The 27676-nt window shown below is 44.6% G+C and overlaps 1 protein-coding gene across 2 annotated transcripts; it reads left to right on the top strand.

Moving 5' to 3' along the window:
* On the top strand, positions 1-27538 carry Chd3 (the record flags this gene model as incomplete). Of its 2 annotated transcripts, none has more annotated exon segments than XM_075884453.1 (14): positions 1-194; positions 11491-11769; positions 12197-12612; positions 13195-13489; positions 15141-15341; positions 15735-15872; positions 16569-16690; positions 17682-17799; positions 20310-20365; positions 21447-21588; positions 21821-21952; positions 25505-25622; positions 26242-26366; positions 27304-27538. In XM_075884453.1, coding segments are annotated over 14 exon segments (2515 nt in total), but the record flags the coding sequence as incomplete, so codon positions are not given.
* Between the last annotated feature and the right edge of the window lie 138 nt (positions 27539-27676).

Below are 27676 nucleotides of genomic sequence, written 5' to 3'. Positions count from 1 at the left end.
TCCCGTCGCTTGCGCAGGAGGGCGAAGGTATACAGGAACAAGAAGAAGATGAACACATGGAGTTCTGCCGGGTGTGTAAAGACGGTGGCGAATTGTTGTGTTGTGACAGTTGTCCTGCGGCCTTCCACACCTTTTGTCTGAACCCCCCTCTGAAAAACGTCCCCACCGGAAAGTGGAACTGTCCGCGCTGCTCGGCAAGTGATCACCTCCTCTTCTCTACATTTCATTTTTTCGCTCTGTCTCTTCGCACGCTCGTCTCTTGGGGACCGCTCTGCTCTCACCCTGCGATAGTTTTGTTTTTTTGCTCATTGCGATGCCATTAGAGTTTGCGCTGCAAGCTCTCACAGATTGCCTAGAGAAAAAAAAAATAACGTTCCATTTGTGCCTCCTCGACATTTCTGCTTTGAGAGGAGACGAGGATGCAATGAACGCGCATCTCACCGATTAACATTCCAGACATTTTGTTTTATTTTTTTTTCATGTCTGGTGTGACTAACGCCTCTAATGTGCTTTACCTAGAGCTGTGCGTGCCTTCGTTGCAGGATTAGCCTATTGCATCTTGCCAATCTAACCTTCCTAATGAAGTTTTATTGAAGCTAGAGCATCAAAATGACCCTGTTTTTTGTTATGCAATGAACTTAGTGTTCAGATTTCTGAAGATGGAGTTACCAGTCCTTCAAAATTTGAAACTGAACGTTAGCTTAGTTTGTTGTATGTTAAATACTCACAGGCACACCATGTAACGATTGCTTCTGTTCGAAAAAATTAGTTTTCATCTAGCTGGAATTGTGTAGAGTTAGCATTCTAATAATTTCTCTAAACTGTAAAATAGCAGTAGGAAGATAGGTTTATCGGGGTATCATGATATTCTCACTTTCTTAACGCAAAATTGTGAGTTAATAACACTAAACAACACTAAATAATTGGGATGAGCAAACACTAAACAAATAGGGATGAGCCATTTGGTGTTTGTTGAAGTATTTTGTGCTGACTTGCTATTACGTTCATTGCAAAATTGGCTAAACTGACACTCCGCCAATGAGCAAAGCTGACACTCCGCCAATGAGCAAAGCAGTTGTTTCGTATTGTTCCACAGACTAATGCTGCAACCAAGGCCTTCTTCTGACAGCTCCTGTCTATGAGCCTGGCTACATTTAAACAGGCTTTGCCTTGTATTACTTTTAAGCATTTTACTTGAAATCTTAGCACCTGGCTTCTTGGGTTTTTTAGGACTTTGGTTCTGAGGCATTGGTTTTCCTGCACTTGCGCCACGCTCTGCACAGCTTACATTCCTCTAGATTTTTATAGATCACAGGGCTGTAAATGCGGTCACTGACCAAGTGAGGGTGAAAAAAGCGGAGACGTTTCGGGACCCATACGGGTTCCTTGTCCCCACACAAGGTACCTATATAGGTGTCAAAGTGTTTCTTCAACTTGACGTGGTCAGTGACCGGATCTACATTCTCTTCATGATACCAGACCAGACAAACTTTTGTTAAACTTTTTTGACTACACTCAAACCTCAATATAACGAACCCGTATGTAACAAAATGTTGGTTACAACAAAATGAATGAAAAATAGCTATGCAATATAGTGTTAGGAATATACCTTTATAAGAAATTTTCGGATATAATGAACTTATTTTCGTGTAAGATGCAACTTTGTTATACTGAGGTTCAAGTGTACTTCTATAAATCACAACGCAGGGACACACCACGGTGGTCTAGTGGTTAAGGTACTCGACTGCTGACCCGCAGGTCGCGGGATCGAATCCCGGCTGCGAGGGCTGCATTCTCAATGGAGGTGAAAATGCTGTAGGCCCGTGTGCTCAGATTTATTTGCATGTTAAACTCCAGGTTGTGGAAATTTCCGGAGCGCTTTACTACGGCATCTTTCATAATCGTATAGTGGTTTATGGACGTTAAACCCCCACGTATCAATGAATCAATCACGTAGCAGAAAACGTCTTTTGCTGCATTAGACTCATGGAATTCACAGAGCTTGAAATTTAGTAATTGCACGCACAGAGATTTTAAATATGCATATACCGTGAAAACCGGAAAAGAGAAATATAAGTAGAGCCCTCCCCCCAACTTCAGCTACGAAAAATTGGAAAAAGAATAAAAGGTACATAGCAGGGCCGGAGTAACAGAAGGTGCTTTAATTAAACGTAAAACAGTTTCAAATGTTCGACAGTCAAAACACCATTCATTCAAATCTGTGTATAGAAGTAAGCTTCAGATGGCAGAAAGCTAAAAGGTGGGCTCGAAGCGTTATCTTCATAAAAAGTCGCAACTGTCTTGGCAGCCTTCATTTGGATGCGTTTTGAGGTCATCAGTGGTAATAGCGACATGAGAGTGTGGCTTCCGGATAAACTCTGAAACCTCTGTCTTTACCAGCTTTAGATACGCTGCGGTCTGCCATCAGAACAAGGCTTTCTTCTGATCACTGCGTATTGTCGTGCGATTAGTGTCCACCAGTAATAAAATTTGCGGCATATCTGCGTGCCTCCCTGTGAAGGACATCGAAAGACGGTAGTCTTCTGTCTGGAAAGAGAGAATAAAACATTTATTTGACATTCTGCGCAGGATCAGTGAGTGCTGGGTCAAATATGGCGCCATCTGGCAATAATGTGAAGGAACTAAGGTTTTTTTAGTACGATGAGCTACTGGTGGGCGGCAGCACCTTGTTGTTTTAGCGAAGTGTAGGAAACGCCTGCTTTTTTGTTCATAGCGTCACATTGTCGCACCTTTACACATTTAAAAAACTCTGCGGTGATAGAATTACGTATACAGTCGAGCCCGCTTATAATGAGCCCTAGCGTGATGCGGCATCCGTTAGCTGTATCCCGAAGTTCATAGTAAATGAAACACGGCTTTTAAAAAAAAGTCGCGAGTGAAAACACAAACTTATCTTGCCCCAAAAAGTCTGTGATGCACGTCTTTCGAAGAGCAGAAGCGATAAGAGCGGTCTCGAGTTCATTTAAAACGGCAGGGTGCTCGTTCGCCAAGGCCCATGGCATAAGCTGCATGAGGCATTGGCTCCAAAGTTTCGTCGTTGTCGCAATCCCATTTCTTCAAATCGTTCTCGCCACGTATTTAATTCACAATGCCCCAATCCGTGCACGGCTCCGCAGTGTCGGCATCATCATCGGCCGTAATTAAACCATCGCAACAGATGTCCCACCCACTCTCCCAGGTCGGAGTTGACGACGCGCTGCCACAAATCGCCGCCGCAGTTCGGAAGCTTCAAGCTCGGCATCGGGCCCGACGTCGACGAAGTATGCCCTGCGAAAACAGTTTCGCGCGCATGTAGTCATCACCGCCGCCCACTAATTATTCACCATCTCCACAGCTGAATACCGGGACGCCAGAAGTGGCAAGTTGACTGCAAGGTGGTCAACAGCCATGAGCAAGCGCTCCGTAACGTGGCACATAACTCGCGGATTATGCTCAAGCCAAGCGGTCACGCTTTCGACGTTTTGTTGAGTGGCAGGAAAAAGCGTGCTAGTCCTCCCCCCCGTCTGCCATCCTGATCACACACACACACCAAGAGCGAGCAAGACGCGCACACGCAACATACATGCCAGAATGCGTGGAACAGTTCCGGGCCCGTTTCCAGTCAGAAAACGAAACTAATTCGAGCCAGCGTGGCGGGCATCGCGGAGCGTTGGAGATAGGCGAAGGCATATTCTTCCTCCGTGGGCGAAGAGGTTGTGATAAGAGAGCAGAACAGATTTGCGAGAGAAGAGCAAGGAGTTGTGGTAAAGAGAGGGGAGGATGCGGCGGGAGGGCGACCTTGAAAATCAAAGCACACGGGAAGGAGGCAGGTTGGGTAGCTTGCTTGAAAGGTCCTCGAAAGTCGCTCATAAAAATAAACTTGGAAAGAGTGCCTACACGTGCATAAGTCGAAGCACGGCTGCCTGGATCGGTGCGCGCGGCGGTGTTTGAAGAATCGGCGGCCGTGGTCAAAAAATCGTTTTGTTACGCTAGCGGGTTTGCGTTGCCTCACGAACTTTGATATTTCGCAATTCGTTTCGTGCAAATTAAAAGCCGTTTTCACGCTTCCACACTGGCGAGCAAGGCTGCTGAGCTATGTGCGAAGTCAGCGAGAACTAGTCCTAAACACGAAACGAAACGTGAATTATCAGAGTAGGTGGGGTAGCGTATGCGCGTGCACTAGACGCAAACTATCGGATACAGCCGGTGGCCGACGATATTGGCAAACGGTGGTGACGCCAAGGACAGTACCAGCGATCAAAAAAAAAAAGGGTAGATGGCCGACCGGTCTTCAAAAGATCGGTGGCATTGTGAAAACACGGGCCTCGTCTGGCGATGCGGGGTGCTCAGAGTAGAGGGGGGTGGAGGAAGGGGACAAAGGATAGAGGGGTGCGTAACAAAAAGCAGTCTGGGCATGGAAGAAGGAAACGGCTTTCCTTTGCCCATGGGCTGGGGAGAGCGGCAACTAGAGGGTCGCGGAGGCAGGGTTGGCGTTTAACAAAAAGAATGTATGGCCACCTCGTCGATGCCTGATGACCAGTGGTCGAAAGTGGTTTCCCGGAGAGTTCGCAGACCGCCGACTCCGTTCGCTGTAACCAATCAGCGGCGCTCGTAGACGGTTGTTGTAAGTGCGATTTTGTGCCATTGAACCAATGTATATTTTCACGGTCACGCGGATATTGCTTGTTTTAAGCGAAAGTTCGTTTTAGGCGAAAGTGGGGTTATTATATGTAAGCTCAACTGTATAAGCATTCTTTTAATAAAGAAAAGCACTGCCTAATAGTTGCGCATTTATGTTGTGCCTCAGATGTGCGTAATATTTGCTTTTTGATTGACAGTGATCACAAGTATGGAACGCAGCTACCAGATCAAGCTGTATGGGTGTCAAGGGCTTGAATTTTTACCGGGTGGCTGAATCGTTGGACACACAGGCCGACAGACAGGCACAAAGACAGACAGACCAAAATTTCTGTTAAGAAAGACTGTTGTCTCTAAAGTTGCCTTTGTGGTGCACTTGATCTACCCACTGATCATAGGCATACGTGCCGCTGTAACTAGGGCTGCCGGTATCGCGGGAAGAAACAAAGAAAGGGTGTCCAGTTAGAATGAAGCAGCTAGAACAGTGGTGCAAAGATGAACATTTACTTATTGTTTGCGACCCGCGACTACCGCTCGCGTTCACATGTGCTATCATCACTTCTTTCTTGCCCTTCAGATCACGTATCTTCTAGCCTTTGCGAACTCGATTGCTGTTTTTTGAACGCTATGACGAACCGTCGTTGGCCACTGGTTGAGAGCAAGGAAAAAAAAAAGTGCATCTCAGAGGCAATATAGATATCCAAGGCAACAAAAATGTAATGAGGCCGCCTAGGGCACAAGGCTGGTAGTAAAGAAAGCAATGCCGATGATCACGATGTAGGTGGTTGAATTCAATGACCCGTAATGGTCAGACTTGCGAAGTTTTCTGTCATTGACCTGTATATAAAACGGGGGTCCACTTTCTATGGCTGTTTTCTGAAAAAAGTAAAAGAAGACCCATATTCCGGTTTTTATGGTGCGTATATGTATCACGTGTAAGGACTGCCCTTGCAGAGCTTTGGAAGGTTTAAAAGTTTGAGAACGTTTACTTTCCTGTTTTATCAGAACACTGCTGGTGTTATCATGGTTTGATCTTAGTGTGTGCAGCGGTTGATAGTACTGGGCCTTAATAAGGACTGATGGGGTGGGGTATATCCTTTATTGTGGTTGCATCCGTAATGGTTAGGTATGGTACTACACACATCTATATTTAGATACACCTTACAGGCCAAATTTCAACCGTTTGCGTAGGGATATCGTGCTGCCGTCAGTGCCATGTCAACAGGTCTGCTAGTATAATTCTTTGTCTATGTCATGTTTGGAGTTTGCAAGTGTAGTTGATGGTGCTCACAATAACCTGCTTAAACTGGCCGGGTTCTTGCATGGTGTTGCCGATGTAGCTTTTTTTTTATTAATTGCTAGCACCGGCTCATTATTTTTCTTTCTTGCATGTCGCTTTTTCTGGTTTGCCTGCCATCCTGCCTCTTCCTCTGTGTGGTTACAATTTAATTTTGCTCCATCTGTCCGTCGTTCTTCCACTGCTTTCTGCCGGTCCAAACGACTCCATACTTTAAAAAGGTAACGTGAAAGTAACTATCAATTTCCCCCTTGTTCACTCATTTTCCCTTGTCCCCACATTTCCTCCGTGTTTGTTGGAAGTTCAATGGTCCTTTTTTTTATGTTTTTCAACCTCCTAGTTGCGTGCACAGAGCTTTGGTTTTTTGTTTGTTTATATTGCCTGCTGTTGCTGCACTTTATTAAAGGCGATAAAATTTTTGTCCTGTACATGGCAAATTTGGGGTAAATGGCGCTTTTGTGTATGCTCAAAGGCGTCCTACGACATTTCCTTAAATTCTGGTCTTGTGTTTATGGTAGTTAATGTTCTAATTGTTTTGAGGTGGCTTACCTTTTACGTTTCCGGTTCCTTTCTTCTCCTTGCATCTTCTGGGAACGTAGAGGTTGTGAAATGAGAGAGATGAACAGGCCAGCATGCTAGAAACGACCTACTGAAATTGAAGTGTCGTGCTCTCGAAGGTTGCTTTCAGCGTTAAAGCTAGAAGTGAGAGTATCTCCTTGCCGTATGCCTTGACGGTAACTTTTTTCTTTTTCTTTTTTTTTGCTAGCTTTCAAAAATGTGAAATGCTGTTTCACACGTATTGGTATCAATTTCAAGGGCTTTATTTCTTCTCTTTTTTTTTCTAGTATACTTGGGAGATATATGTAATGTCATTGAGACAATACAGGTTTTGTATTGGGCACACATGGCAGCCGAGAATTGGATATTTCACCTAGATTTTATTGATGGGTATTGAAGCTTGCACATAGAGTGGCCAGCCAACAGTAGAGTGTTGTTCTTTGTGTTGTGTGTGTATTATGCGACGGAAATGACTTAGTTTTAATCTTTTGGTTTTACAAGTTATGGAAGCGCATCAGGTATGCAGCGACAAAAGGATAGATGGCCAGCAGAGTGAAGTGTGGGCAATTGGGCGAAAAAAAGCCAGACGAGAATGTATGTGAACCACAGTTTGAGCTGCTCATGAACTCTGTTGTTGTCATTTTTCATGTAGAAAGGAGGAAGATAATTTGCACGGATGGAGCAGACAGAGCTGACTTTAGGATGTTACTTTTGGTAGGAGCGTCCTGGTAGTTTGCACCCATTGTCAAAAATAACGAAGCTACTACTAGTATATTTTAAATTTCCTGCCTATGGTACCTGTGTAAATAGACATAACTGCGGCCTTATATATTGTTTGTAAATATGAATTATGATCTGTTTTTCTTTCTTCAAACTCTGTGCTTGCTACTGTTTTGACAAAACCGCTGCGATAATGAACATGTCAATGATTGTCTGGGTGCAACGCGCATGCAGTAATACAGGGAAGAAAGGTGTGTAAGGTAGATGGTGGTAGCTGTTTGAAGAATATCAAAGCCATCAAAACTCGTGTTACAGTGTAGTCTCAAAATAGCAACACTTTTTTGGGCTTTGAATGCTACCTCTGTTGAACTGACAAAATTGGTAATAGTGAACATAATATGAGTTGAAAGTTCTATTGTGTTAATCATTTGTGAAGTTCTTGATCATGAGTCATGGGAGAAAGACAAATTGAAAGTTCAAGAAAGTATCTGGAAAAAATTTTATGTTGTGGCTCTGTAAGCTTGCCGCACAAGCTTAACAGAAGACCCTGCTTTGAAGATGGAACCAACCGCATGGTGTGGTTTACATCTGCGTGGGCACTGATGTGAGAGTACTTGTGCGAAAAAATTGCAGTGGCGCTTCAGCGCTGCATTATCTGGGTTGCCAGACAGCATAACTCCCAACACCATGAATCGTCTGCATTTCTGCAAGATAAAGATATATAATCTTAAAAATCCAGAGCACTGCAAAAAATAATTTCTGTGTAACGAGACTAAAGCGTGCTTACAAAGTTTCATTTTAAGCAGCAATATTGTGTGTGAAACTGTGACCATAGACTTTTTGATGCTGAGCGGCCACTGCTTGCCTACGAACACGTTTTTGTGAAATGTGCGCTGTGGCTCCACCGAGAAAAAGTTGTGCCTTGATGTGTAGAGGGCAAGACAATGTAAAGGCTCTAGCATAAAAAGAAACACACACACAGACACACTCAAACGCACACACATACACAGTGGAAGGATTTCGCAATGGTGCGCTTCAGAATGATGTGCAATCTTCAGTCGTGCCAGAAACTGTGACATGTAAATCCATCTTTCGGAAAACAAATTTTTTTTTGTTCCTGAGCAGGTTTTTCTGAAACTTTCACAACCCGTGTATCTTTACGTGCAAATACAAATACCCATGCAATTAACTTTCATAACCCGTGTATTTTTACGTGGAAATACAAATACCCATGTAATTAATTTTCTAATGCAATAGATAGCATTTAAAATATGAAATGCCACCTGCATTGTTTAGAGCAAGATTTTCTTTTAAACTGCTAGAATTTCAAAGCAAACCAAGATATCTCAATGGTTTTGAATGAGCACTAAGTGCAGTGAAATAAGAATGGATCTCATTCGAACAATAGTTGTGATTTGTGAGTCATTGTTCACCTAAGATTTCGATCACCAGAGTTCAGCATGCCTTAGTATTCATTGTTGTTTACTGGATGCACTTTTCATTCAAGATTATTGTGATGTGCTTATTTGCTTTGTAACTCTCACTATTCAGAAGCAATATCCTTTCCCTTAGAAGGAACATGCAACAATTGATAGTACTTTAAGAACAGCATGTTCTACCAGAAGGGTAATCGAATATTTGAAATAGGCACACGAATAAGCATAAACTGTGACAGTTTTATAGAAATGCACTAAAAAAAGAATTACGCTTCCAAATCAGGACCTCCTCAATTAAAACATTTCAGTGCGATTTCAAGAAAATGCTACATTTTTCTATAATATGGTCTATTGTACATTTGTCCTCTGTTGTGTATATTTGTACAGTCGCCCGAATCTTGTAACCATCGTGCGCAGCGGTGACTTTTCTGTGTCGGCGCCACATGACGGAAACAAAGTTCCAAAAAATTGTTTTGCGGGCATGCGCTTGTGATCACCCCCTTTTTGGAACAGTCGTACGGCGAAGACGCACAGAAAAGATTGCCGCTCGCGAACAATAGTTTCAAAGATTTGGGGGCTGTACATTGCTCGGCAGTTAAAATGTGGCACCGACTCCACCTTTGTGGCGACCTGCATATTTTGTTCCACCGGTGAGCTCTCGCGCACTCGACGCACTGGGATGTACGACTTAAAACAAGGGCCTTTACCTCGTATTACGGCTGTATTTTGTTCCTCAACAATAATCTGCCGCCCACCAGCTGCTCCTAAAAGTATAGTATGCTGCGAGGGTTTATTATCACATTTCATTGCCGAGCACTGTACACGACAGCATAGAGTTTCCCGCAGTAATTACTAAGAGAACTATGACTCTGTGTATTGTTCAGCCACCTTGGGAAGGATGAGTAGAGCACGGATTTGTCTGAAGCTTCGTTCTTTTGGCTTGGAATGCAATTGTGGCTTTCTTTTATTCCTGTGCATTGGCGTTCGTTTCAGAAGAAAGTTTGGGCACCCTTGAGCTTCACCCTTGATGTCGTAGTGATATCCACACGCACACACGTACTATTGCCTGTCCAATCAGTGGAGACTTAAACTGTGCCGCAAAAAAAACAAAACTGCACACATTCTTTGGTTCCTCTCTTTGTTAGCATCTACCCCGGATTTTCTCTCGCGGCAAACGCTGCTTTTTCGCTCGCAACTACAGACTTCGACACCGACATTTCTGTGAAACGAGCTGAATTAATGCTATCGTGTTAAAAGAATGATTTGTGACAAACCTCACAAACTTGTTTGAATTGTGCAGCCTAAAAGGGTCTAAATGATAAATTGGGATAGCTGAGCTTTTGCCAAAATTTTTCTTGCTACAAAGTGGCTGCCATGTGGAGCCGACAGAACGAAGTTTACAGAAATTCATGTACTACCTGTCATTCCAATGCTGAACGAAATCTCATGTGTTGCAGCTCCCATAAACACTACAGTCGAACCCCGCTACAATGAAACTGACGGGGTGCGGAAAAAATTTTGTTGTAGCGATAATTTCGTTGTAGTGAAATCGAAAAAAATATAGTTGATCTCGGCTAGCAAAACAAAGGAACGTTTATTCTCAAAATTTAAAAATGTCCACTGCTTCTTATTCTTTTCCAGCAGCGTCACGACGTCATTCTCACCCATGCATAGCATGACTATGGTGAAAAGCACGCTAAAACACGCCTAAAACCGCCTTTGTGAACGAGCCACACAGTTGCATTAACACGTTAACACCAGCAGCTGTCCGCCGTCAAAGGTATTTGACAACGACGAGATGGAGGCAGGGTATCGTGGAGCGGCGACTTTTGCATTATTCTATGCAATTCTTATCATTCAGCACTCTTGGCAAGCTGATTTTGTTGATAATGCGGACGAACAGCTGCTCTGATTAGTTACCACACTGGCCAAGCACAAACATTATGATAAGCATCGGAATCTGAAAAGGCATCGTTCCGCAGTTGCCCCCAGCAGCTGCATAAAAGAAACTATGAACTGAGCTTCAGCTTCGGATCGTCTGCGGCTCAAAATAAGCCAGTGGCAAAAGCAGGGCAGTCTCATTGCCATCGCTATCTAGCAATGGCGGCGCCCATGCTTGTTAGACAGCGGCAGTATAGCGGCGGTTTCTGGTGGTGCCAACACGTGTATTTTATGCTTCGTTGACACATTTTCAGGCTCTGAAAATGCATTGAAATGTTAATGATTAGATTTACGGCATAGCAATAAGTATATGAGCCCGGAATTGCATCGTAAAATTTCGTTGAAGCGAGACCATAGAAGAAAAAGTGTTCGTTGTGGCGACAATATTTATGCATTGACTCCTATAGACTGCTGACGGGGAATAGTGAATTTTTCGTTGTAGCGGAAGTTTCGTTGAAGCGGCGTTCGTTGTAGTGGAGTTCGACTGTAGTGCCAGATCTTTCTGTGGGTACAACGGAATCCTTCTCTAAAAGTCACTCATGTAACAGACCACTAGGTTAGTATAAGAGACACCAGTGTGTTGACATTAAAACGGAGCTTGATCAGAAAATGATACCATACATTCCTGCTTATTTTGAGACACTTCATATAAAGGCCAAGAACTTCTCCACAGTGCATGTCTTTTATAAACGGGTTCAACTTTACTAATATAGTGAAACAGTGTGCATAGCAGGATTTGTAAAGTGAAAGAAAAGGATAATGCCGGAGAAACGAAGTGAAATAACTGTCTTTCTCGATTTGTCTTTCTTTTTTTCTTTTCTATTCCGTTATCTTCCATGCCCTGCACGCTCTTCTTTCATTCCAACGCCCTTCTTCTGGTGCTTGTGCGGCCGACACCAGGTGGAGCCGCTCAAGGGAAAGGTTCAAAGAATCCTGTTCTGGCGCTGGGCCGAGGTGAAAGGAGACGCAAGCGGCGACGCCAAGAAGGAGGAAGGCGGCAAGGCCGAGGATAGCTTGAGCAGCAGCAATGGCCAGGTGGCTGCAGTGCCATCGACGTCGACGGCGCCCCCACCGCAGCCGTCCACGAGCAAGAAACCACAGCCGAAGCCTCTCAGGGAGTTTTTTGTCAAGTGGCACGACATGTCCTACTGGCACTGCTCCTGGATCTCTGAAAACCAGGTGCTGCAGCATTTGCATCTTGCTCCTTTCATGTTGCATGCGTTTAGCTTTCGGAGTGAGCTTTAGCGAGGTAACTCTTTAGAACCCTTTGTTACTGTTCGCGTGAGTGTAGTTGCGATGAAGACGTGGGTCTTCTACTGCAACTGCCTTGTGAAGGAAGTCGCGAGATGATAAAAATTGCAGCTTTCGTGCCACTTTAGTGCAATATAACTGCAGACCTTATGGATTCATTCTGTAAAAAAAAAAAAAAAGTGTTGTACATGCGCTGTACATGCGCTGTACACATAGCGCTGTACATGTTACTGTGTGTCTTCCTTTCTCCAGTCTTTCACTCGTGCTAAGGAAAGGCTACTCAAGATCCAAGTGAACGAGATTTCACGGCAGCTGCGACAATGCTAACGCTGTGGCTCCGTTCTATCTTTTCCAGTTGGATGTCTACCATCCGGGGTTGTATCGTAACTACTGTCGCAAGAACGACATGGACGATCCCCCGCTGCCAGACGACGGCTCCAACGGGACCAGCGACAACAAGAGCAGCCGGGAGGAGAAGCATGCGCGAGACAAGAACTACCAGAACCTGGAGGAGAAGTACTATCGCTACGGCATCCGGCCCGAATGGCTACAGGTGCACCGCATCATCAACCACCGGACGCTGCGCGACGGCTCAAACCTGTACCTGGTCAAGTGGCGAGAACTGCCCTACGACCAGTCCTCATGGGAGGCTGAGGAGCCCGGGGAGTTTGAGATCCCTGATCTCCAGAAGGCCATTCAGGACTACTGGGACCTGAGGGCCTCAGTCGAGAACGCCGATCAAGCACCTGCCACGAGCAAGAAGTCCTCAGGGTATTGTCGCTTTTTGTCTTGTTTCTCTGCATCCGTAGCAGCAGTCATTACACAGGTCATGCGACCAGGGGGTGAAAGCTACTGTCCTGTGAGTGCTGTGTCACTGTGCTTCGATGTAGTAGCAGCTCTAGTGATTAATAGTGCTCTTATGATAGAATTTGGTGCGTGCCGACATGGGAGACAACACGAACACCATTTCTTGACCTCTTCTGTCATGTTGCTCTCCGTATTCTTACCTTTCTTGTGGATGTCTACCAAATAGCTCAACTTGCTGTTGTTTTTCACATCATTTCTTATAGAGGAAGATAAAAATAAAGCCAGGAACATACATAACTAGGTGCGTCTGTTTTGCCATCCTTGAGTATCAGTTATTGCCGAACGAGTTGGTTGACACTGTAGGGATAGACAATAGCCAAAACAAAGAAACAAGGATTTGAAAGAAAGAGGAGGAGGCAAAAAAGTCTGGCACACTTTGAGGCCTCTTTCTTTCTTTAATTGGTTTTTGTTTGCACTAACATGTATTCTTCGTCATTGTGCTGTTTAGGTGTTGTCCTTGCTCACCCTCTTCCTTCTTTCCTTCAGCGGGAAGAGTAAGTCCAAAAGCAAGAAGTCTAGGGATCTCCGGGACGACGACTCCCGGGGCGGCAGGGGCACCCCGACCAACCAGGACCGCGCCCCCGTGGACCCGAAGCGGAAGTACGAGTCACAGCCGCCGTTTGTCCTTGAGAACGACAACGAGCTGCACCCGTATCAGCTGGAAGGGGTGAACTGGCTCCGCTTCTCCTGGGCCAACCACACGGACACAATCCTTGCCGACGAGATGGGTCTGGGCAAGACCATCCAGACCATTGTCTTCCTTTACTCGCTCTTCAAGGAGGTCGGTGCTTTCTTCCTCCTCCCTGTTGCATGAGCATTGTTGCAGTCGATTGGATATTATGGTGACCTCGCTACTCACCGTAGCGGATGATCACCGTGGGTTCACGCTTAGCGTGCCACAGGTCCGCGACTCCGTCAGCTACTCCCGTGTAGCGCACCGTGCCATGTGCGCTCAACTAACAAAGCGTTTAGCGTGGCGCTGCTAAACAGACTATGTGTTCGAATAACAGAAATACACAAACACTTTATTGCCTTTGGCGGCACCCCGGACAACAGTACAACGGTCACCTCCGGGACGCGGAGAGCAAAGGCTCCTGCAGGCGGACGTTCACAATAAGGGGAAACCGCGAGCGTGTCGCAGCTGGCAGTGACGAGCTTTGACACACCGGTCGGGAAAAGGTCCCTCCTGGCTATGCTGCGCACTCTCACGATGGCCACTGGGCCTGGTCGCGAGAGTTAAGGCAAACCTTGTACGCGTAGGCCTCCGGCAAGTGCGGCTTGGTTTGGTGCGACCACTTCAAGCACTAGGCACTGCTGTTGGCTTAGCGTACGGTATTGAAGCTAGCACTCAAGTAAACACGCCTGCCGGGATGTCAAGGCCCCCAGGCAGGCTACAGTCCGGCGATTCCCAAAGGGGACGAGCACGAAGGAAACGCGTGCTTACCAGGCGCCGACCATTGAAGGAGATACTCTTTTTGTCGCGCACGTGACTTGGCCTCCCGGTTCTCGCAGCCCTTGAGAACACGTGGCGCTATCTATTGCCGCGCGCCGTTACCAGAGCACGGAAAAGGAAAGGGAGCGGCCATACGGCGGAATGCCTCCAAAATGGTCGCAGGCGCGCCTCGGATCCCCACAATATGGATATTTTGTTTGCCTCTCTGGCAAAAACTCTACTGTCAGTGTAGTGAGAAACACCTTTTCTGATTTCCTCCCGATGTTTATGCGATTAGTCTTTTTCTGAGGATCAGTGCCTACAGCTTCACTTTGAACAAAATTCTCCTGGTTGCCTGTGAAAATGCACGGCAAACACGGCAGTACCCTCGAGGTCTATCTGATAGATGTTTAGTTGTGCGGTCCTCACAGATGTAACATATCAAAATTTTCAGTACAATGACTGATATGCTTGGTTGTTTGGGATCACTGCGTGGTGCTGTTACAAAACTGGCCTTTAAAGATGAGGGAAGCTCTGGTGTACACGTTATGAGTAGAAAATATGTCGTTATCGTTCGTGCGATAATTGTCGCATTTCAGTTCATGAGGACTGTGTAGTACTCATGCAATAAAATGGGACAGTTTAAGGGGAAGTAACGCGCATACTTTTGTTTGCAGTCTTCAGTTCAAATTGTATTGGCGTCATTTAGACTAGAATGGGTAGATGACACCCAACATTATCTTCAGAGGCCAGATTTGTGGCGACTAGACTTAGTTATATTGAGCTATTGCACACACCAGGTGTTTTACTGAAAAATTTGGATTTGTGTTTGAATCCACGAGTACTGCACATTAATGGGGCCATGGTGCAACATTGAATGGCTCCGCATTATCAGCTAAACCCATGCATTAGTGGTGGTATGTGTGGTCGTCAATGCTATTGGGATTGAAAAACCAGCATGTGTTCTAATTTGCTGCCTGCATGCTCACTCTTGCTTCAGGGCCACTGCCGCGGTCCCTTCCTCGTGAGCGCCCCACTATCGACCATCATCAACTGGGAGCGCGAGTTTGAGGTGTGGGCACCGGATTTCTACGTGGTGACCTATATTGGGGACAAAGACAGCCGAGCTGTCATTCGAGAGCACGAGTTTTCTTTCGACGAGAAGGCGGTTCGCAACCCCAACAAGGCCTGCCGCATGAAGGTTAGTGCTTGCTTTTAGTTTTTGCTGTGGCGTTGGTGCAGTTTCTGAGGGGGTCCTCTGAACAATTGGTTTTCAACATTTTGGTGCGGTTTTATGCTGGTGCTGTTCGACACTTCGTGGTATTTGCTATGGTTGGATATTAAACGTAAAAATAACACGCATAGAAAATATCTTGTTAATACTTTACTTGTAGTTTGGCAAATGGGAGAAGTTATCCTGGGACCTTCTTGGGTTTGATTGTTTGCCCAGAAATCTCTGCTTGCGTAATCGAATTTAGTTCGATAAGTTTGACCTATCCTGTGTGACTTACTTCTGGTGTCATTGTCGGTAAACAATTTCCATCACCTTTCTGATTTTCGCAATGTTCGCCTGTGTCGCTTCTCCTCATTGCAGAAAGATTCAGCCGTGAAGTTTCACGTGTTGTTGACTTCTTACGAATTGGTGTGCATTGACGCCACCATTCTTGGCTCTGTGGACTGGCAAGTGCTAGTCGTGGACGAAGCTCATCGACTGAAAAACAACCAGTCTAAGGTGGGGGTGCCTGAAAGCTTTTCTTTCTGCTCTTGAATGTCAGTGTTTTATGGCATTACACTCAAACCTCGTTATAATGAAACCGGATATAATGAAATATCGGTTATAACGAAATAAATAAAATAGTGTTGCAATAGTGTTAAAATAAACCTTTATAACGAATTTCTGGATATAACAAACTTATTTTCATGCAAGATGCAAATTTGTTATAATAAGGTTATTAGATGATGGGAGGAGCAGGGCTCTACATTAGTCACTCTTGTGTTTTATGCAGTGGCAAAAACAGGTTTAACTTGTGTACATCTTAGGTTATCAAAATATTTCAGCAAAGCCACGTAAGGACTGCTAGACATGTACATTTTTATGGGAATAATTTGCTCCTCAGCCTGCTTAACATTTTTGAAAATGAACATCTATTGAGAGGTGACTTCATTTTCATAAACACAACATGTGATGTGGATGTTATGGAAACATACCTTTTACAAGTCAAATGTGAAGCATGCTGGTCATTGAATCTACATAAATGTGCATGTTATGGAAACATTACTTACTTATACGAAGTCTGTGAAGTGGCAAGCATGCCGTTGTTGAAACATCTTGTCTGTTTTGCCTTTTATCGTTACACTAAATTGAGAAGTTTTGTCTTTCATTAATTAACTTTTCCCGTCCTTCGTGTGTGTGCGTGGTCACATGCAGTTCTTCAAGGTGCTGAACAACTACAAGATCAACTACAAGCTTCTTCTGACTGGTACACCCCTCCAGAACAATCTGGAGGAGCTCTTCCATCTCCTCAACTTCCTGAGTCCGCAAAACTTCAAGTAAGTCTGACCAGCGTTGGCTTTTCGGGCGAAGACGACTTGGTGGGATTGTGATTATCTGATTGTGTACAATCATTCTTTCCTCTTAGTCGTCTACTGTCCTGAAGATTTTCACAAATGTTCCACTGCTTAATTACGGTACTTTTCAGCCTATAAGTGACACTTTGGTATAAGATGCACTTCTATGTAATATTCATCTATCTTGCAATTCTGCCAACCTAATAAAACATGGTGACGGTTGCTGAGTGTATTCATCGCAAAATGCGTGATTGTGCATGGCACTGAACATAAGCAGCAGTAAAAATACATGAGTTCTGTTGTTCTCTAAGAGGACCAGAGAAGGGCTAGTTTCACTTTGCATGTTCCACTTTGACGTGGTGGTCTATGTGTAAGCAATTGCTTCTGCCAGTTGTAAATTGAACCAGAGTTTGTGTGGCCTAAATGGCTTTTGGTCTTCTTGGTCAGTTTCGCGCTTTCCTCCTTTCATAAGTACAGTCGACTTCCGATTTCTTGCAAGCCTGAAATTCCGGACATGCCTGATTTCCTGGAATCATCTGTGGCACCGTCAAGTTCCCCGTAGAGCCAATGTATTGAAAAGTCTGAAATTCCGGACGTCTATAGCTTTTGCTTTTTTATTTTGCGGACTCTACCGCTAACCACAGACTCTATCGTTGCCGCCATTTTGGTTATTTTCGGACCCTCGAACCCACCGCGCCGCGGCCACCGCATCCTTGAAACCAAAAATGCTGCATTCAGCGCAGTTTCTTGAGGGTCCGGGAAATCTGTTGATGTTCTGCTTGATGCCAAGGAGCGTGTGTTTGCGTTTGACTGGAAATTTAGAGCCATCTCGTTATGTTGTTGACTTGAGCGTGTAATACTAGACGTCAAATTTGAGCATTTCTTCTAGCCATATAAGCAACATTCGCCACGGCTCCTGTGGTGGAAAGGGAAACAAACTTTTGACTGATTGTTGGCTGTGCTGCACTCGCAGTGACCTGCAGGGATTCCTGAACGAGTTTGCTGACCTGGCCAAAGAGGAGCAGGTGAAGAAGCTTCACGATCTGCTGGGATGCCACCTCTTGCGGAGGCTCAAAGCAGATGTGCTCAAGGTGCGTACTGCCGAGGTAACCCGTCTGGGTTTACGCGTGTGGTGAATAGTACTGAGTTGTGGTAAGACGACAAGTTCGGCCAGTTGGTTAGGATCCATCGTGAACTTATTTACAGCGCAATGCCAGAAAAACACAGGACTGAATGGCTTGCACAACTTGCAGCTGTGACTTATGTGATATTTCATGGCCACCACGAAATTGAAAGTACAGTAAACACTTGACAAAAAAAAAAAAAAAAAAAAAAAAGACCTGAGCAAGCTTCATTTCACGGTTCCCCCTTTTGTTACATTTTATAGCAACAGACCGAATAATTTAGTAAAAAAATGATTTTGTTCCGAAACTTCAAGTTCAGTAGGATAGTGCATGTTTGAAATTATCTGCATTTGATCTTTCAAGACTTTCTCGAGATGTGAAGGCTCTAGAAATTCGCTAAGTTAGTACAATAAGAAATGGCCAAAAAGATAATACGATAAGAAATGACCAAAAGGTTAATTTTTTGCAAAAGTTATTTTCGGAGCTTTTTCACGTCTGAGCACCTACTCTCAAATTACTAACGCTAAATTCGGTCAGGAAATGCAATAAAGTGGGCCTTCAAAGCACTCCAGCAGCAGTAAAATGCCCCCAAAAGAACAATATTCGTTGGAATATCGCGCGTGCGCCATGAGCGTTGTAGCAGGCCGAGTGTTGCCATCTTGAGCCTTTTAGAAATTTTTGCAGCAAGTGTCAAAACTTGAAATGCCATTTCCTCAGCTTCACATTTTTTGACAGCCCGACAAGCCTTAGGGAACTTTTCGTTACATTTTTGTGAGCTAATTTTAATAAATGTCATACCGTTCAACTCGTAAGGAATCAAACTGTGGAGCTATGCTATTTTTTTATGGCTAAGTTGAACATACAATTTTTTGTGAAAGATAACTTGAGCATACTACCCTTAAGAATTATGGAACATCAAAACAATTTAAAATTTTTACGGGATGGTGTATATCAGCATCAATATAATAGGCATAGCTCCACTTGGCGGATCTTTGGCTACAGCTGCACTTTAAACTTAACTAAAAATATTGAGAGAAAGTGCTCTAATCACTTCTAAGGAATGGCATAATTAGACATCACTTATTTTCAGATAATCTGAGAACTAATTGTAGTACAATAACAAAAAAAAAAAAAAAACAGAATATAGGCAGAACTGGAATATCGATAAGACTCCCCAAACTTCAAATCTCCGAAAAAGAAACTCTTAAATATCGCAAAATATTATGACACACCTTTACCTTGGTAAATGCAACCAACCAATTTACAACCGATTTCTTTTTATTTGGATACTAATCTTATGTAGTTAAATGCCAAAAATCCACAAAGTGCTGTCACTAAGACTCCTCTGAACTTGAGTCCGACGATGTCTGTTTTTCACTAGTAGGGTCCCAGAGCGCATCGTCCTCCATTCCATGCAATGTGTTACTGATGCAGCATTTGTGGAAAAACGGAAGTACGCTGCCTCAGCGCAATGCCCTTTCACTTCGTAAATCGGTGCACCCTTGTGACCCCAGAGTCGCGTGCTATCTCGAGAGCTTTCATGCGGATGCACTCTGCTGTTGCAGGTAGCGACCTTGCACGTTGCTCTCGGACGAATTCAGTGAGTAGTGTTTCCAGTTTGGGGTGCATTGCAATTCGTCCACGAAGCAATTCTTTTTTTTTTTTTTTTTGGTTGCTGCAGGATGTGATGCGCTGCTTTTGGCTCCTCCAGTATCGGACACTTTTCTCCGATGCACTGAAGTTCCGTTGTGCCGCCAGATTGCCGTGCGCTTCGGCACACTCAGGAACTTTTTTCTTACAGGCCTATTGTAAACTGCCGTCGACTATGGCTAATTTTTGAAGGAAATGAAGAATAGAAAACAGCAGACTGACAGCAGATAACCGAGGCAAAAATGGCGTTGCTTGAACAATGTAGACCTTGCCCAACCTTGCCCAATGGTGCTGCTGCTGATGCTCACGACGGCAATGGAGGCTTTCAACCTCAGCTGCCCATAGTGTCGAGACTTGCAAATTTTTTTCTGTGAATGACCGGTATTTAAGACAAAAATTGACTTTCACAGCGTTTTTTTTTTTATATAAAAAAAGAGATCTATGTTTTGGTTTTTACATTATACTATACGCATGTAACCGCTTGTAAAGGTGACTTCACTGCAGTGTAGGAGTGCTAAGCCGTGAAAGCACCTATTCAGAAGAAATCCGCTCTGTCGCGAAGCTCCCCTTCAAATTTAAGGGGGCCCTGCAACACTTATTGAGCATGATCAGAAAACGCCGCCGATCGGTAGTCGACGCTCCCGAGAACACGCGAGCCAAGTATTATAGCGCAGCACATGGCCTGAAATTCACAGCAACTTCTCAGCCGGCTAAAAATTGCTCTCTTCTCTCAGCAAATTCAATTTTTTTTTTTCCCTCCACTGTACTCTTTTTCGGTGTTTGCCGATACTGCTGATATACGTGCTGATGTTTCTCTTTTCATGCAGGGAATGCCCTCTAAGAGCGAATTCATCATTCGCGTTGACCTTACCCCTCTCCAAAAGTGAGTCAGTTGACCTCTCTACTTTATTGTTATATATAATGTGTTAATTGCAAGGCACAAGATAATTGGCAAGGGTCCCATGGACTGGGACGAGACCCTTAAAACACTTTATGGACTTTGCCATAGTTATATGCCACTGAATCTGCGGAAGACAAGTGTGCAAAATGACGGCGCGGCACAAAATCTCGGAGCCACATCTGTAGTATTTTGTTCCCATCATGAATCGAAATCGAAATGTGTGGCAGATTTAAATGCAGGTGCTCGTTAAAAAAGTCCAGTGGCTGGCAATTCATCCGTCATGGACAAGTGAAAAAAAAATATTGCAGCATTCATAGAAGAAATTGCTTTTCAATTTTTTAGCAGTGTTCTGTCAAGATGAAGGCTTAGTTTTGAGACATCACTCCCTGCTTATGGCGGTTTTTATTTATGTAAAGCTCTTCCCAGTTCATCGTTTACATGAAGGGGACCACTACGCATTCATTTAAATTCTTGTATGCACTGCAGGCAATGTTTTTGAGTTAAAATGAATAATGAGGACTTTTGTTTAGTGGTTTGCCAAAGCCAGCTAAAAGCCTCTTCGTTTGGCCCTCTTTCTGGTCATCGTGGCATGCTGTGTTACAAGCATATTTCCTTGGATATAACCCGCCTCTATATATAATCTGCTCCCTCAACTACCACTCGCAAAAAAAAAATATGCAAAAAAAGATCTCTATGTATTGATGTGATGATACCCCCCTTGCATTGCTGTGAGGTACTGTCGTGATGCCTCCTTGCGCATGGCAGTTCACATATTAATGGCACCTTGACTTGACCCTGGATTTTGTGTATTTCTTGAGTGAGTTATTGTCTCCAAAGTGGGGTACAGATTTGTTAGCTGCGAGGAGTCTTGTGAGGTCTGCTTCACAAAGAGGAAATGGAGACCAATAAGCCTGTCGCTGAGGGAAGTGTCGCAGACAATGTGCAAACCACAATCTGAGTAGGATGAATTAACGGGCTCGCTTGGGCTGCGTGCTTTTACGTGTTATAGGACTTCTTCTCGTTGCCATGCTTTACTCTTTGATCTTGAACTGTGGACTTGCAGGAAGTATTACAAGTACATCCTCACTCGTAACTACGAGGCACTCAACGCCAAGGGAGGCAGTCATTCCGTGTCCTTGCTGAACATCATGATGGACCTGAAGAAATGCTGCAATCACCCCTATCTGTTTCCTGCTGCCTCTCAGGTATGTTCTTTCTTTTTTTTCTTTTTTTTTTTATTATGCATTCATGCTATCGCAGTATATTTAAGGTAGCTTCTATGTTGTTGTGAGCTTGTCTTCTGAAGCGCTGTATGGTGATGATGTGGTGGTCATAGTGTATAGCACTAATTAGCATGTTGCTGGGATTCCTCTGCGAAGCGATCTGCAGTTGGTAGCCACGTTGTAACTCGCCTTGTTTGTTGTGCTCGATTTTTAGGAGGCACCGCGCATGCCCAACGGCGCATACGAAGGCACGGCTCTCACGAAGGCTTGCGGCAAGCTCATCCTGCTGCACAAGATGCTGCGCCATCTGAAGGAAACTGGCCACCGTGTCCTCATCTTCTCTCAGGTATGCCACTTACCTCTGCCCGATATGAAAGCCTGTTTATTAAAGCGAGGCCATTCAGGGAGATTATATCGCCACGCTGAAGAACATCCAGCTTCAACTGTAGGATATGTTTTGTTGCCTAACTAGCTAACATAATTGCCAAGATTTGAAAGAACGTTTGGCTGTTATGCTCAAGCAGTCAACGAACTCCTAAGAAGGAGTGTATGTTTGAGGAGGGGACGTGCCTTTGAGAACAGACTTTCTTGTTTCTGGTTGGATCTTGATAAATATTGCCACAGACACTAAAAATGGCCTCGAGTGCTTCCATAAAAATTTCAAGGCGATACCACATAAACCAACATATTTGCACAGCGCAAGACTACGAGTAGTTACGACGTAACTACAGAAGAAGAGACTAGGACAGAAAACGCTGTTGATTCCCAATCACCAACTAGCCCAAGCATTTGTCTTATCAAACCACATAAACATGATGAGAGGCGAATTTTTGATTGAACCTTGTGGAGGGGCTGGAGGATTTATCAAATAGCGTAAATAGTTGGCAATTTCTGTACGCACAGCCAAATGTATGCTCAAAAGGGTTGCGTTTTCAAAATAATTTTTTTCGCAACGCTAAAACTTGTAGTTGATGTTTTCTCCAGTTTCACTGCAGTAAGAACACCTGCACTACAAACAAGAAGCCCTACGAAAAAATTTTTAAAGGAGTAATACGAAACAGTAATATCGCAGCTTTCCAAAGCACAGTTGAAGGAGCGTTACAAAAAACGGAATAAAAATCTCTGTAAGGGTTGCCAAGATATTGTTCTGCTGCCAATGCATAAAATGCCCATCCGCATCACCTAGAAGGGCGTAAAATGGCCATGCTTCTTGCGAAAAAGCACGTCTCCTCAAGTGCGCTAGCGCGTTGTTATTGCTCGCAAAGTTCAAGGTTTGTCTCACCGTTAGTGGTGTCTCACCGTTAGTGGAGTTAGGCTTAAGGACAACTCCGAGGGTGTGGCACACGGTCTACAAGTGCAACCATAGTAATCCGATCGAGGATCCGCTTATAGCTCCTAACTAAGGCATAATTATAGGCTAAGTGATCGTCGAGCCATTAACACATCACAAAATTGTGATTTTCGACAGCCGTGTGCTTGCGACGCACAAGTAGCAGATAACAATGTCCCAGAGCGAGCATTGGGCTAATGGCGAGGTGAGCTGCGACAGCATGACGAATGCGGCCAATTGGAGGCCTCGCAATGTCCCCCAAGTATTTGCTTTTTGCGCGTTTCTTTCTGAATCGGAAAGCCAGCTGAAGCGGCGAATTTGAACACGAAAAAATGCTCTTTTTGATGAGACCAAGAAGCCAGCTTCCGGTTGCACCATCGCGAACGCTTTGCAAGCTTTCGGGAGTGTGAGAAACGGCTCTCTCTGTGTTTGACATATCGCACGGGTGCGAACGCATGTACCGTAATTACTCGAATCTAACGCGCACCTTCTCTCCGCTTAAGCGAGTTCATAAATCGCATGCGCGTTAGAATCGAGTACGAACAAAAAAATTACGGTCAATCTATTGCCATCGGCAAATCCAAAATGGCCGCCCCCTACGTGCGTCGGCATAGCGCGTCGGTCATTTCTGCTTATGTGTTTCCCATGTGCGGCACTTCGTACGTGTGCTGAGGAGTTCGTCATCTAGTAGTGCATTTGAATCGACGGCGTGGATGGGCCGACTCCCAAAACTCAAGTGCACCACGATGCCGCTTTTAAAAGAAAAGTCATCGCGTGTGCAGAAACGGACGGAAATCGGGCCGCATCGCGGTCGTTCGGAGTTCCCGAAACGTGCGTGCGGGACCGGCAGAAACAAAAGCAGAAGATTGTCGACAGCAAAACTTCACGCAAAGGCTTCTGTGGACCACACCAGGGTCGGTTTCCGCAAATTAAAGAGCTGCTCGGCGAGTATGTGCTTGAGCAGCGAGTCGCACAGCGGCCCGTGACGACAGAACTGCTCCAAGTGTGGGCTATGCAATTAGTCTTAGAAAAAGGTCTAATGCGGAGCCAGTTTAAAGCGAGCAGGTGCTGGCTAACTAACTTTATGAAGAGGAAAGGCTTTTTCCTCCGAAGGGGAACATGCATATGCGAAAAGTTTTGCGGAGGAGTACGATGAAAAGCTTCACAGTTTTCAGAGATTCGTCCTAAACTTGCGGTGCAACAACGGCTACCTGCTTGGGCAAATCGGGAATGCCGATCAGACGCCTCTTTACTTCGACATGCCTGGCACCACAACTGTCGAGAAGAAGGGGGCGAAGCAAGTTCGCATGCTGACATCGGTCCACGGTAAAACTACAGTGACGGCAATGGTCTGTTACACGTCAGATGAGCACAAGCTTCGCCCGTACCTCATATTTAAATGGAAGACGCTCCCGAAAGGAGTCGTTTTTTCGAGTGGTGTGATCGTGCGGGCCAGCGAGAGAAATGGGTGCGGGTTGCAATTGATGTCTTACGGTTTTTTTTTTTTTTTTCGCGGTGGAAATTGGGTGCGCGTTACAATCGAGGGCGCGGTAGAATCGGGTAAATACGGTATTCTTGGTTTGAACTGACTCGAAAGTCATCCACGTGGAGACTACGTCAAGAACCACCTTTGCAGGCCAGCTTGCTTTCGAAACTGGGTTTCGCTCTGAAGGGCTTAGCGGGGTTTGTGAGGCTTCTCCCAAGCGCAACACCCTGAAAAAAAAGCCAGGCGCCTGGCTGGGGTACGCTTGTGCCCAATTTAACCGGCGGTGGGTTTCGAACGTGCCACCTCCCGCAGCCGTGTCGGACGCCCTAACTGTTAAACCACGGCTGTAGTTAGGGCGTGCAAGTACAACTTTTTTGACACTATAACTTTTTTTTAAATCAGTGCTTCTCACGATTTCCAGAATTTACACCACCTAGAAGGGCAAAATAAATTATTTGAAGCACTTCTGTCCTGTCTTTGGGGTAGATATTTTGAAATCTGATAGGAAAAAGGTCCCAGAAACTGAAAACTTTATTTTCAAAAAAATTTTTTGCCATTTTTCGCGATCCCAAAGCTGCGTCCCCGTGTAAGGCAAAAAATATCTGCATTGCTGCAGACAATCATCGCATAGTTTTGTTACAGCTGTGGATAGGCGATTACCCTAACTAGAGCCCGTGATCAGTGCCTGTTGAACGTCTTGGGTTGCCATGGCTGACTTTTTGGCTGGTTTGCAGATGCTGTCTTGAACATCCTCAGCGAACTGCAGTTTGAGATGGGTTGAATGGCCGAGTCTCATCTTGCATTGCCGAGACACTAAACTAGCAACAGGCTTCTGGCAGTCTGTCCTTGGCCTTCTTATTGACTGTACAGCACAAGTGACTTCTTCCACAACAGATGGAAAGTACTTTAGTTACCTTCTGGAACAAGTTCTTCCAGACGGTCGGTGTCTTCTTGGCACGATCAGTCTAGGAAGACAAGGTCTAGAGAAGGTCTTCTAGACTGGCAGGCTCTGGGAGATGTTAAACCTTTAGTGCAGTTTATGGTTTTGCTTGGTGCGCACATGACTTGCTTGCTGTCCACAGATGACCAAGATGTTGGACATCATGGAGGACTTCTTGGAAGCTGAGGGGTACAAGTATGAACGCATCGATGGAGGCATCACTGGCAGCCAACGACAGGAGGCCATTGATCGGTTCAACGGTATGGCTGCATTATGCTTTGGGAATGTGAAACAGTGGTCCAATTGTCCGTGCACCCGTTGCTTAAGCCCTTTGATATTACACCCATAGAGCTGAATAGTTGCACAATACTGAGGTACGAATACTGATATTGTCAAATAATTTTGAACAGAATAGTTCAAATGGTATGTATCGCAAGATATTAAAAAATATACGATGTGTAGCATATAAGCCTTTATAACAAGCTTTTAAACTCTAAAAATATGAATAATTGATGTGAGGGTACTTCATTCATTTACAGTATAGTGGCACTTTGTGGCAGTGCATGGATATGTGTTTTCTTGGCATAGCACTCCTAAGCTTCAATGAAACCACCTTTACTGGGGAATGAATTTACTAGGGGGTTATGCCCGCCTATTTGTTCATTTCGAATAATTTACACTCGTGTCAGCCGATTTGAAAACTAATATTACTTCAAATATTTGAAGTGCTTGAATATTCACACATGCCTTGTCCAGCCGAGTGTGATGGCATGTTTTTGAAGTTGTAATGGCACGTCAGTGCATTGATTAGATTGTTCATTGCACTGAAATCTCATCATACAAAAAATCTCGTCGTACAAAATGAAATTTCCTGTGTAGCTCCCGGTGCGCCCCAATTCTGCTTCCTGCTGTCTACGAGGGCGGGTGGCCTAGGCATCAACTTGGCTACTGCAGACACTGTCATCATTTACGATTCTGACTGGAACCCACATAACGACATTCAGGTATGGCAGGCTTGTTTGCATTCACTTGTTATTCACGTCATTTCAGATTTTCTTAGAACGACAGGCATGTATAGTTGTGTGTGTGTGTTTGGTGTGTGGAGAAAAATTTGCATACTGTTTGTGCCGGGCAGTGAGGAGTTGTTTTGTGTCTCATTGCTGTCTTATGTTTGAAATTTGCTGCCAGTGTTGACACTGCGTACATTACCAGTCACGATTGTCATATCGCCAGAGTTAAAGACGAGCCTGTATGTTCCTTAGTTATCTTCACACCATGTGTACAGTAGCTGAAGGCTAGTGCCTCATCTGTCTCTCGTCTGATATTTCCACTTGTGTTTAAGCACTATGTCGAGGGTTATCACGGTATAAATGTGAAAACCTGGCATCGTGTATCGGAAAAGCTTTTTTTTTCTTTTGTGAAGCTAAACTTTAAATGCAATTTTTAATGTCGAGCACGGTACTAAGACCGAGGACGCCCTTTGCACTAAATTGGTTGTTAGTACTTTAAACATCACATTAATTCTTCTTCTTTTAGACAAAATTGGTAATGAACATTTAGGCAATGTAAGCCTTTCATCGTTTATTTTTCTTGAGACAGGTAGGCCTGTTCTAGCAGCTCAATAGCCAAGCTGATACGACCATCTTTTCAGCGCTTTGAAAACTTACTGTCCCAATCGATTCCTTGTTACGTACCCTAAAAGTACAGATCGCATAAAACGTGGCATTATGAACATTGCCATACATTTGTCAGTTTTGGAGATTGTAGCCCAAATCGCTAAGAAATTACAATGAGAAATGCATGCATACCTTGTAGCATTAGATGTTGTTGAGACAGATTCTTTGTTGTTGAACACAAACAAGAGCTATGTGTGCGCTGAATTGTTTTGAAAAAAACGGCTCAGTGCTCTGACCTGCACTTGTGGTGTCGGTGCGAATGCAGGCGTTCAGCCGTGCTCACCGAATAGGCCAGGCCAACAAAGTAATGATCTACCGGTTCGTGACGCGTGCCTCAGTGGAGGAACGCATCACGCAAGTCGCGAAGAAAAAGATGATGTTGACTCACCTGGTTGTGCGACCGGGCATGGGCAGTCGCTCAAACACCATGTCTAAGCAGGAACTGGATGACATTCTGCGTTTCGGCACCGAGGAGCTCTTCAAGGACGATGAGGGCAAAGGTGAGTTTCGCTCTTTGGCATTGTTTTATTCTCTTTTTTTGTTTGAGCAGTGCCCGCATAGTAACTTGGGTTTTTTTTTATTCAACTGCTTTAGTGCAGGCTGTGACTGGTGAAGCGCTGTTTAGTAGTTTCGTTTGT

The sequence above is a fragment of the Rhipicephalus microplus genome, unplaced genomic scaffold (assembly GCF_043290135.1).
Source record: "Rhipicephalus microplus isolate Deutch F79 unplaced genomic scaffold, USDA_Rmic scaffold_32, whole genome shotgun sequence".
NCBI lineage: Eukaryota > Metazoa > Arthropoda > Arachnida > Ixodida > Ixodidae > Rhipicephalus > Rhipicephalus microplus.
This window is presented reverse-complemented; position numbering and strand designations above follow the sequence as displayed.